Source organism: Protopterus annectens, chromosome 6.part1, assembly GCF_019279795.1.
Source record: "Protopterus annectens isolate FY-2018-M chromosome 6.part1, PAN1.0, whole genome shotgun sequence".
Taxonomy (NCBI): Eukaryota; Metazoa; Chordata; order Ceratodontiformes; family Protopteridae; genus Protopterus; species Protopterus annectens.
The window spans coordinates 197,990,746-198,003,573 of NC_056738.1; the positions used below are offsets into that span (position 1 = coordinate 197,990,746).

A 12,828-nucleotide genomic window follows, 5' to 3' on the forward strand; every position below is an offset into this window, starting at 1 on the left:
ATATAGATATATATATATATATATATATATATATATATACACACACACACACACACACACACACACACACACACACACACACACACACACACACGTATGTAGCCCCCATCTTGTTTGTTTTATATTGTATCTTACCAAAAATTTCAAAACAATACATTTTAAACAACAGACATGCGTAGTTGTAACACCAATGACTAACTCTCTCCAGAAGACAATATGTACTCAAACTAACTCCAGGATCGCACTACAGTGGGGAAAAGGGCATACACCTTTTACTTGCCTCACAGTGCCATATATATTAACTGCAGTTCAGTGAAATGAGATTCAGTGAGATGAGTTTTCAGTAAAGTGGTCGAGGTGAAATGAAATTCAACAAAACAAAGTAGACCCATATATATATATATATTTTTTTTCACATTACAAAAATCTAGTTAGCAAGAAACATCAACAAAGAAGCCATACACAAGGCACATTTGAATGGAAAACAATACTACAATCTGGGAGATCCGGGTTTAATTAGAAGAACTAGATCCAGAGGAAATGGTAAGATGATAAGCAGGAGCATGTTTCTGATGGCTCACCTACTTAGGGGAAGGGAATGGATCCCCAACTAAGGTTGGAGACAATGTTGAAAACTGGGGGACTCCAGCCTGCTGCAAACTACGAGAAATGCATGCTAGGCTAGGGCTGGTATTGTGGTATGGCATAACAAAACCCAAATCATCCATGGATAATTTCTCAACTCAGATTGACTGTCATTGTGGTTGGTAACATGGCTAATGTCACCTAGTGGGGAATAATGCATAAGACAGCAGAGAAGAGTAGGCTTGATGGCTTGGGGGGGGGGGGGGTAAAGGGAGACCTGGCTTTATGGCATACTGGATGAAACTCAAGACTATGACCCACAAAACCCGTGATTAAGTAGTAGTTGGGGCAACCAAACAGGGGGAGGGTGGAAGTGAGATGCCAGTGCTGGCTTACCCAGCCCTGGAGGGAGGAAGTTGGTCCAACTTGTTGCAATCCAACACATACTAGAAGGTGAGGTGTACGACATGCAGTATTATGAGCAAAGGATGTACTTGGCTGTGCCATGCTGTGTCCCACTGGGAACTTTCATGGTGTATGCCCACAGAGGAAAGCACGGCATGTCTTCATGACAGCCACCAAGAATGAAGTCAGAAAATAGGAAAAACCCTTTATGGTTGTCAGTAGGATGACCTTATAAACACCTCTCACCGTGATGACGAGAAATGGATGGACATGGCTTGATGGCTGGCAAACACAGGGGTAGAAAAAGTACACAACAATTAGGAAGTAAAATAATGGGGATGTGCATTGGTAAAACTGTTTACTACATACGTCTTAAAACTGAAACCACTCCATTCTAATGAAACTTCCAGATTGCAAGAAACACAAGTAACTCTTACCATTCGCTGTACTGCTGCTTGCTGTCCCCAGTACTGTCCATAATTACGGACTTCAGCTCCACGACGGTTTCCACTTGCTGTAAGGGATTAAAAAAAAAAAAAAAAAAAAAAAAAAAAGGCTTTCAAAACTTTGCTCTACTGCAAATCTATTCTTGACCTCTGGCAAAGCACTCTTACAACTTTTACAATTAGAACAAAAATTAAGACCACATGATTAATTTCATAAATGGCACAACATACTCCTCGATAGCTAGCTCTATCACCACTTGCAAAGATTTGTCAAAATCTAGAATCGATGCATTCAAAATTGGAAATCACTCAGTCTTATAACTCACACAATGCTAAACAGGTAATTTACAAATTACTTTGCTTGTAAGGTAGAAGCCATTTAATAATTCTGCAACTTAATTTGGGCCTGCTTTTGCAAATTATGGTTGTATTCCAGCCCAATACAGTCTCCCTGAAAAAAGAAAGCACCTGTCTGAGTTGCAGCCAGATTACCACATACAAAAAAAATCTCACAAAAGCAACATAAGTGAGTGGCATCTGTGGTTCTGCTAGAAAGAAACATGAAACGTTATCCATCCATCTATGTTTCAGATAACCTACTTTAGCCTTTAGAGGATCACAAGGAAGCCAGACACTATCTCAGCAGCCAGTGAGAGTAAGAAACTTAAACCAATACTGGAGGGATGCCAGTATATCACACAGTACACGTGCGCACGCACCCACATAACCAATTTACATAACATCAATTCAGCTACTACATGTCTCTGGCAGGTGAGAGGAACAACACTTGGATAAAACACATGTAGATATCTGGCAGACATGCAGGCACTGAAAAGCAGGAACTCCATCTGAGAAAACCCAGAGAACCACTTTGCTGTGATGCAACAATGCTACTTGCTGCACTGGAAATCAAACACTGAATAAAAAAAAGAAGTTATGTACTCACCATAACGTTCCATCTGAGTAAGTAACTTCATTTGTCAGCAACCTATGGGTTTCGGATCCAAGCCGGCAGCTTTCCAAGCTAGAGATCTGAGCTCCACGCTCCTCCCCCTTACCCATAATACACTGTGACCTCCTTCCAATCCTCAGATCGCGTTTGCCCATCTATATAATCTCACAACTACAAAACAACCTGAAAAACCCTAACCTAAGGATTAACAAGACTTGATAAACCATCCTAGGGTCCAGGTAATCAAAGAACCAGGTTAGGGGGAAGGAGGGAGGGTCGGTTGCTGACAAATGAAGTTACCTACTCAGATGGAACGTTACGGTGAGTACATAATTTCTTTATCTGAAGTAGTTAACTTCATTTGGTCATCAACCTGTGGGACAGAGTCCCCAGCTACCAAAAACTTGGGAGGTCCTCAAGGAAGGATATTCCGGAGCACTGCAGAGCCAAAAGCCACCCTTCCTCTGGACACTAAATCCAATTCATAGTGAGAGATAAAGGTATGAGAGGATGCCCAAGTAGCCGCAGAACAAATGTCATCCAAGGGAACTCTAGACCAGATTGCAGCAGATGTAGCCATAGAGCGAGTAGAATGAGCATGAACCCCTATAGGCTCTGGTAGGCCAGATAGTTTGTATGCGAGCAGAATACAATTAGAAATCCATCTGGCCAGAGTCACCTTCGAAACTGACTTACCAAAGAAGGGTTTTGCAAAGGAAACAAAGAGCTGATCAGACTTGCGGAAGGCAGCTGTTGTGTATAAATAAAAGCATAACTGTCTATGAGTAAATAAAAGCATAACTGTCTATGAACATCTAACAAATTAAGTTTGTACTCCCCTTTGTTTTGATACTTAGGGAAAAAAACTGGAAGATTAATGGACTGATTGATGTTCGCCTCGGAGGCCACTTTGGGTAGAAAAGATGGGTTAAGTCCTGAGAGAGACCCTGTCCTTATGGAATACAAGATAAGGGGGCTTAACACAGAGGGCCTGAAGCTCCGACACCCTCCTAGCTGAGGTAATAGCTACCAAAAAGGCAGTTTTCCAGAACAAGAATTTCAAATTAGCAGAAGCTGCAGGTTCAAAAGGTGGTCCAGTCAGAGCTGGAAGGACCAAAGTTAGATCCCATGGAGGGGCGGAGTTCCTAATAAGAGGTCTCAAGAGAAACGTACCTTTCAGAAAGTTCTTACAAATTTTGGTGGAAGCGAGGGGATTGAGATTGTCTCCAATGTGAAAATGGGAGATAGCAGCCATTTGAACCTTTACAGTAGAAGAACTGGCCCCTTGCTGAAAAATATGAGATAAAAAAAATCGAGCAATGCTGGGATGGGAGCAGTGAAAGGGTCTAAATTTCTATGAGACGCCCAAATGGAAAACTGCTTCCATTTACTGTTGTAAACCTTCCTGGTAGAAGGCTTATGCGCCACTACCAGGATAGATCTAACTGCGGACGAGATACCGGGAGTCCTAGCAATTAATGGAACTGATCAGCCAAGTTGAGAGCTTGAGATTGACCAGATTCGGGGGTTCAATCCTGAAGGATGAGATATCAGATCCAGGATGGGATCCAAGATCCAAAGAGGAGCTATAAGATGAGACCGTAGACATGGGAACCAAGCTTGACAAGGCCAGAATGGGGCTATGAGGATAATCTTGTTCCCCAACTGACGAGCGTTCTGTAAGAATTTTGTCATCAATGGAAGAGGATGATAAGCATAAAGAAGACCGGGTAGCCAAGCATGGACTAGAGCGTCTTTGGGGGCTTCCCCCGGAGGGGGAGATTAGAGCGAAAAACTCGCTGCACTTCGTGTTGGAGGGTGACGCAAAGAGATCGCAGCAAGGCTGACCCCACTTGCGGAAGATCTGTCTTGCTACTAAAGGATTCAGAGACCACTCGTAGGGCGAGAGGATAGTTCGACTCAGTTTGTCCGCTAAGATGTTGGACCGACCCAGAATGTGCATTGCTAACAGAAAACGGTTGGCAGATAGCGCCCAATCCCAAACTTTCATGGCCTCTCGGCAAAGAGGGTAAGACCTGGTTCCCCCCTGTTTGTTGATAAACCAGACCACTGACATGTTGTCTGACTGAATTGCAATAGTCCCTGGAGGGAGAAAGGCGTGAAAGGCTTGCAACGCTAGAAGGACTGCCCTCATCTCCAGTACATTTATATTGTCTGAATCCATGTACCTTGGACAGTTCTGCCCGCGTAATGACCCCCCCACCCAAGGCAGGAAGCGTCCGTGGTCACTGTGGCTTGGGGTTGCAGCATAACAAATGGTCGTCCTTCCCGAAGCTCTTGAGATTGGAGCCACCACATGAGGGAATTCCTGCAAACTCTGCTGATAGGAATCGGTAAGTCCAATGGGTGGTGAAGGATGGACCACTGAACTTGCAAAGTCCAATGGGAACCCTCATGTGCAAGCGAGCTAAGGGAGTGAGATTGATTGCTGCTGCCATGGACCCTAAAGCTCTCAGGACTAACTCCGCTGATGGGGCAGGTGGCTGAAGAAGGACTAGAGCGTGTAGGGTCAAACTGCGGTCTGTCTTATGTCAAGAAGGCCTTGGTCTGAAGCGTGTCTATTCTGGCCCCTATGAACTCCAAGATTTGAACTGGTTGAAGGGATGACTTCTTGAAGTTTATGGTGATCCCCAATTGGGATGCTAATAGTAGGAAGCAATCCCTGGCTAAGTAGAGTAGATGCCTGGTGGGGGCGTTAAGGAGCCAGTCGTCTAGGTAAGGAAAAACCTGTATTCCCTGAAGTCTCAGGTGGGCCGCTACAACTGCCATGACATGGTTGAACACTCTGGGGGCTGTGGTGAGGCCAAAGGGTAGGACCCTGAACTGGTAATGACTGGCCCCTAGCCGAAAGCGGAGGAACCTCCTGGATTGTCTGTCCATGAGAATATGATAGTACTCATCCTTGAGGTCTATGGAGCACATCCCGTCCTTCTCCTGCAAAAGGGGCAAGATGGATTGAAGCGTTACCACCCGGAATTTCTCCTTTGCAATGAAGAGGTTCATAGCTGAAAGGTCGAGAATTGGCCTTAAGTCCCCCGTCTTCTTTGGCACCAAAAAGAACCTGGAGTAATTGCCTAATCCGGACTGGCCTGGGGGGACGTGCTGGATGGCTCTTTTTTCTAGCAGCTTTTTTTAACTCTGAAGCTGCAGCCTCCCTCAGACTGGGTGGTACATAGGGGAGGTGTCTCGACTGAGAAGGTTGGTTTATGAAAGGGATTGAGTAACCTCTGGATATTATTCAAAGCACCCAGCGATCTGTTGTGATGGACTCCCATTGAGCCAGGTGCTTCGAAAAACGCCCCCCAACTGCCTCCAGAGAGGAGCAGTCAGGCAACCCCTCAGGGCTGCAGCGTGGGTCGGTCAGAAAAAGGTTCTCGAGACCCAAAATTTTTTGGCCCCGCCTCTGCCTCTGGCGTCCACCTTGTCCCCCCTCTGCCTCTGAAGGACGAAGGGTACGGAGCACAACGAGACTGCTGAGACTTCCGGAACCACATCTTCTTTTGTCCTCTCTGGTTCGTGGAAAAGGACCTTTGAGGAGCTGAGAAGCAGATTCTGACGGCAGACAGCGTCTTCTCGTCTTTCTCGCTCTGAACCAATGTGTCGCGGACGGTCTTCCCGAACAGGGTAGAACCGAAGGGTGTGTTCGCGAAGGACACCTTGAAAGGTTCCAAAAAGTCACAAAGCCGGAGTCAGGCATGACGCCTTAAGGCGATGCCGAACCCGCTGGCTATAGCGGCCCCTTCCGTGGCATGGGAAAGTAGTCGCATAGATGTATTTGATACAGATTTCAGAGTGGCCATGCGAGCCGAGAAGGTCCGTTTGTCCTCGCCCGACATGGACTCAGAGGGAGACTCAGCGTATTCTTTCACCAGATTCCACTGAAATCTAATTACATGGGCCAAATAATTCAGCGCCCTTATGGAAAAGGTAGCTGAAGCAAACATCCGCTTCCCGATACGATCCATCGCCCAAGACTCCTTATCAGGGGGATGGACCGAGGAACTATCCTGAGTAAGTTCCTTCTTGGTGGCTGCCGCCACCACCATGGCATCTACCGGGGAACCCTTACTCCAAGCCATCCTATCCACGGTGGGGGGGACTAAGAATCCTATCTGGCCTCCTGGGGATTGGCTCTACAGTGTCTGGTTCCTTCCACGCCCTGGTGGTGATGAGGTCAACCAGGGGGTCGGCCGGAGGGGACACCCAAGAGGTAGATGGGCCTGAGTCGAATGCCTCCAGGAATACCGACTCGTCCGAGGAAGGTTTTTGGGCTAACCACCCCCCCCTTTTGGCGAAGCATTTCCATAATGTCTCCAAAGGAGACATCTTCGGGGGGTGACCTGGGGGAACTCTTCCCCTTCCTCTAAATCAGTGTCCTCTGAGGGACTCAGTGGAGTCCAAGTGCCTTCTCTTACACTTACGTTTGTGAGGGACCTCCTCGGTGGGGCTGTCCGAGGAGGGTTCATCAACAGGGTCATGATCTGCCAGTGGTATGGGCTGGGGCGTCAATGCAGGCTGTCCCTGGGACTGGACGATGGAAGACAAGCCCAGCTGCAAGGGAGTGGGGGTGGATCCTGAAGAAAGAGTAGGGGGAAGCGCTCAGACCCGAGAGGGAAGTGTGCTCCGACCGAAACGGAGCCGAAGACACACACCCCCTCAGATCCAACGCACGGCTCTCGGCCCCGAGAGCTTGGATACAAAAAGGGATCTGACAAACTCGAGGGCATGGTCGGGCGTCGAGGTAGCGATAACCATTGGCGCGGACTCCATGACTCAGAGAATCCTCGGATCCGAAACCCGATAGTGGATCGGAGAAGGTGCTATCGGGGCAAAAAGTGGGGCTGAACCCCCCCCCCACAAGGCAGCAACACTCCCATCTGCAGCTGGGTTTGAAGAAAGCGATGCATCATCCGATCCATATCAGAGTTGGAGAGGCTACGGGTTGACCTTGAAGAAGCCGCCGAACCTGGCCGAGAGGGCCGCCGCGACGACCTCGAAGATGGCCGGGCCTCCTCTTCGGAGAAGCGTGGAGAACGGAGCCGAGGGGAGGAAGGCCCGGAGACCTTCGGGGGCGACGAGAGCACTTTGGCAGGCGGGGCCGAGGGGTCTGAGTCGGCTCACCGCTTGTGGCTTCTGTGCCTCTCTTTCTCCCTCTCTCTCATCTTTTTTTGATTCCCTCTCTCCCAGGGAAGAGGTGGGAGGTGGAGTCCCAGCCAGAAGAGGGGGGACAGCAGGCTGAGCAGCAGCGGCTGTAGCCACTGAGGGAGAGGTCGAAGAAGCTGACTCCACGGGTAGGAGACTCACCAGAATCAGCTTATTCCTCCTATCCCACAGGGCCCGGGGGTTAAAGGCTGCGCAAACCTGGCAGCCTGAGGTCAGATGAGGTACCCCCAGGCAGAGGACGCACTGAGTGTGGCCATCCACTGGGGATATCTTATGGCCACACTAAGTGCACTTAGAAAAGATGGCTTTTGGGGCCTCGGCCATGATTTCTAGATAAAAGACACACACACGCCCACACAAACACCTAAGGGAAAAGAGGGGCCTACTAGGAGTTAAACTACGAGGGAATGAGGGAGTAAAGCTAAGGGATGTAAACTATTAATCTAAACTAACCACACACACAAACTATTAAAGAGATTTTTAAGCAAAAATACTCTCACAAATCACCTGAAAATGCTAGGAGCTCGAAAACTCATGCTTGGCCAAGCCGCGGCAAACGAGATCTGGGGATTGGAAGGAGGTCACAGGGTATTATGGGTAAGGGGGAGGAGCTTGGAGCTCGGATCTCTAGCTTGGAAAGCTGCTGGCTTGGATATGGGTCAGATCCGAAACCCACAGGTTGATGACCAAATGAAGTTAACTACTTCAGATCAATAATTGCAAGACTACATACATACCATAAACACAGAAGGAGTTGCAAACCTTGGCCTTCTTCCACAGTTCAAGCTTGGGCGGCTAACTCGGGACCCATCCTTAGCATGAGGTGTTTAAGCCTTTGGTTTTATAGAAATAAGATTTAACGCAGACAGACAGCTGCATAAGGTCTTGGGTACAAATGACTGACAAATAAAGCAGGCCTTGTGGTCGTGCTCCTTACCTAAGCAAAAGACACAGCGGTCGTGGGAGTCTTTGTGCAGAATCTGGCACCCGCAACTACATTTACTCTTTCTCCGACATCGGCTAGAGAAAAACAACTACAGCAACCAAGCAAAAGCTTAAGAAAGGACGAAAAGGCAAAAAACCCAACAGGGTACTTATCTTTAGATGTCTTTGGACGTAGGAGTGCAGCGGTCGAAGTAATCGTCGTCTGCGGATGAAAAGTTCTGAGGTCTGTGTGTGCCGAAGTCACATTTATACTCCAAGGTTTATGGCCCTACATGTGAATGTTTCATTCACCTACGGCAGCCAGGCTTAAGCTTTTGTATAGGAGCCGACGTTGGGTCACCGGAGGGCTAGAAATCCCACAGTATGAATACTGCAGCATGGGAATAGGAGGACACCACGTGTAGATATCTGGCAGACATGCAGGTACTGAAAAGCAGGAACTCCAGCTGAGAAAAACTGGAGAACCTCTTGCTGTGATGCAACAATGCCACTTGCTGCACTGGAAATCAAACAATGAATAAAACAATAACTGCAATATTACATACATACATACCATAAACACAGAAGGGGTTAAGACAAGAGGTTATACCCCCCAAACAGTAACCATCAAGCCTCTCCCTCAGCCACCCATTGGACCTATCCATTCCTCCAAAGGGCAGTAGCTCAGCAAGCTCCTGCCTGGTGCCCTGCAGAGTTCTACAACAGCAGAGAGACAAAAGAGAGACTGGAGTAAGAATAATTTTTCTGCATTTTTTTGCTGCCTTTAGTTAATTCCACTGAAAACACAGATTTTCTAGTGTTTCTGTGATTTAAAAGCTTGTTTCAGCTACATATTGTACTTATTTTGCTGCTGCACTTTAACAAAGAAGTTTTTGTGTTTAAATGATCTGTTTAACTGTTGTAGGCTACACACTCAAGTGTGATAGCCATTTCTGTGCAATTAAAGTGTTTTTTTTTATTGTATCTGCTTTATTTTCTGAAAAAAAAAAACAAATAAAATATACTTGTTTCCCGCCTTTCTAAGCTAGTACAGTCCAGTTTTCAGGTTAGTGCTGAATTCAGGGCTGTGTTACAAGTTTCTGTGTTTGCTCATACCTTACTTGGATAGAAGTTTCTCTGTTCACTGTGAGAGGGAGCTTTCAGCAGCCTAGCTGTCCCTGGAGGAGTGGTTTCAGCCCAGAAATTAGTAGTTTATTGGCCATTTTGGGCTAATTTTTCTCTCTTTCATTTCCCTGCTATAAAACCCGCATATTTGTGCTGGTTTGCACGCCGGGCAGCGCCGGTTAGCTAGGGTATAACTATTCCCGGCTCCACAATGTCTACTCTTCAATTTTTCCCTTGGAACTAGACAAACTTTCAACTGAAGCACTAAAACCATTCACTTCTCATACTGGCACTAACTCAAAACTCATAGCAAGCACTAATAAACCTTAGCACTAGACCCCCCCTATACTGTAGAGAAGGACAAGGCTCTCTATACGACCTTACCAGCCAATCAGTAAAATAGTTCACTGTACCTCTCCAGGTATGTCCAAAGGGCAGTTTCAGGTGTACTCTCTGGTCCAACTGGTGAATCTGGGCATTTTGAGGCAAGGTTACAATTGCCTCATGTACAAAGACAACCCTCTCCTCCTTCCACCAAACACTAATACATGCGAGAGATGCAATTATACAGCCAAACTGGAGGCTAAGCTCTCTCAACCCACGACTGGACCAGGCAGTCTAGAGGAGAAGGGAATTACTTGCATCACACCACCAGTCTCACATAGACCTATGAAACCAGCACCGGCATAAAACACACATAAATACACGAAAACATACTCGGAGGCTCTAAATAAAAATCTGCAGAAGCAACAGAGACCTCCAAAGCAGACATCCAAGCAACCTCCACCCCCCAACACAAAGCATGAAACACATACTTCACAATACCAGTGTGCCACACAATCATAGCCATTAAGGCAAAATAACATACCCAACACACAAGTAATAGATGACTCTATAGTCAGGCACACTGAAGTCCCACTCACTAAGCTGAACAAGGAGAAGGTTACTGTTAGCTGCCTGTCAGGTGCCAGGATCTGCCACATAACACAAGCATTCAGGTCACTCCAGAACAAGTACAAATATGACTCTGTCATTGTCCATGTTGGTGTGAATGACCTGTGCCGTACCTCTCTGGACTACATGAAGAGAGACATGGATGAGCTCTCTGATCACGTAGCCCAGGCCGGTATGACCCTGAGTAGTATCCTGCCCTCACCAATAATGATGGTATAGAGAAAAAATTATCAATTTCAACAATTGGCTAAGCTTCTGGTGTCTTTCAAAGGGGATCCAGTGTCTGTCAGCCTGGGATGACATGCTCGACAAGCCTCGCTGCTTCGTTAGAGACAGCTTGCACCTGTCACACTTAGGCTTTCGAATACTGGCCAAGGCTCTTGCCACCCCCATAGTGCCTTTTTTACGCAAGGCTCAAAAGACAAACCCACCACCGTAAATAGCACAAGTAAAAAAAAAAAACGAGGGTAATGCTACTCAATGCCAGAAGTCTAAACCTCAAAATGCACACACTCGATGCACTCCTCAGTATGGAGAAAATCAATATATGTGCAGTAACATAAACCTGGTTTAAGGCTCCAGAGAGCACCCCAGCCCTACCAGGCTACAACTCATACCATATATTTCAGTCACCAAACCTGGACCGAAATAGAAAAGGTGGGGGAGTAGCCATATTCATCAAGGATACCCACACCTCCAGGTTAGTGGCACAGCACAATGCTTCAGAACGTGCAACAATGGGCAAAAGTGTTATTCAAATTATAGCTAGCTAAAGATCACCCACCATGTCCCAGGACCCCCACTTCGCATTCCTGGAAAGACTGGGAAATATAAAGGTCCTACCAAACACCCTGATATTGGGTGATTTCAATTACCCAAACATTAACTGGGAGAACTACTCAAGTACAAACTCCCTTGCCCAACATTTCCTAGAATTTATAAACTCAAATGCCCTGGATCAACTGGTCAACATCCCCCCAGTAGGTGACAACATATTGGACCTGGTCATAACCAACATGGGCGACTCGTGTTCCACACCGGAGGTCAACCCCTCGCTTGTTAGATCTGACCATAAACTAATCACTCTGGATATCCACATTCCGCCACCACCCCCGGTCAAAGAAACCACCGTGAAAAACTTTTCAAAAGCAAACTTCACATTACACAAGACCAAGGTGGGAAGTTTCAAAGCCCGCATGCTAAAGGATAACGCGGTCCAAGCTACAAAATCCTTTACTAATGCACCCTACGGGCACCTACAAGAATGCATGGATCGTGCTATCCCAAACAAAACCAAGACTCACTCCTTCAAGAAAAGGAAACTAGTCTGGTGGACCCCTGCCATAAACAAGCTATACAATAGAAGGAGGAAACTAGTACAGAAAAGAGTAAAATCCCAAGAAGGGAAGACATCCCTGATCAGTATCAGCAAGAAACTACGTTCCCTCATAAAATCATCCAAGGCTAGCTTCGAAAGAAAAATTGCCATGGACTCCAAAGATAACTACAAGGCATTCTTTAGCTATGTCAAGAATCTAAGTGGCAGTTCTCAGATCTGCTCGGAGTTAAGTGCAGAATGGCACAAAATACACTGAACCGACCGATATAGCCAACATTCTGGCAGACAGGTTCAGTGCAAACTTCACCCCCAAAAGGGCCCATAACTATACCAGAAGAATGTAGTGCCCCTGAAATCAAAGACACTCAGGTTAAAACAGCCCTCTCCAAAGCCAAAAACACAGCATCAATGGGACCGGACGGTGTCCCAGGCTGCTTCCTACACGAGCTCAAAGATGAACTAACCCCTCACCTAAACACACTGTTTAAACTCAGCCTCTCCACAGGTTACATGCCCACAGAGTGGCACACAGCAACGGTTATTCCACTCCACAAAGGTGGAGCCACAACAGACACCGGGAACTATCGCCCTATAAGCATGACTAGCTTGGTCTGCAAAGCTATGGAGCACATCATCATGGATCTCATTAACAGAGACATTGGAAACCTCAAAACACTGGACCCTACCCAGTTCGGCTTTGTTAAGGGCATATCATGCCTCTTAAACCTGGTGGACTTCTTTGAGACAGTTACCAAGGTTATAGATGAGGGGAAAGGTGGTCCACATAGCCTACCTAGACCTTGCAAAGGCCTTCGACACCATTCTCCACTCAGGTATTATAGACAAGCTCACCAGCCTGAACATAACCCCTATGTCACAAGATGGGTAGCCAACTGGCTCACGGACAGAACCCA

At 46.8% G+C, this 12,828-nt stretch overlaps 1 protein-coding gene across 1 annotated transcript in view; it reads right to left on the minus strand.

Moving 5' to 3' along the window:
* Window positions 1–12,828, minus strand: part of HNRNPUL2 (heterogeneous nuclear ribonucleoprotein U like 2) — a gene marked incomplete in the record, with an annotated part of 1,663,394 nt that overhangs the window by 99,579 nt on the left and 1,550,987 nt on the right. Inside the window, 1 exon segment of the mRNA XM_044075357.1 lies at window positions 1,428–1,504. Within this exon segment, the coding sequence (XP_043931292.1) occupies window positions 1,428–1,504 (77 nt within the window).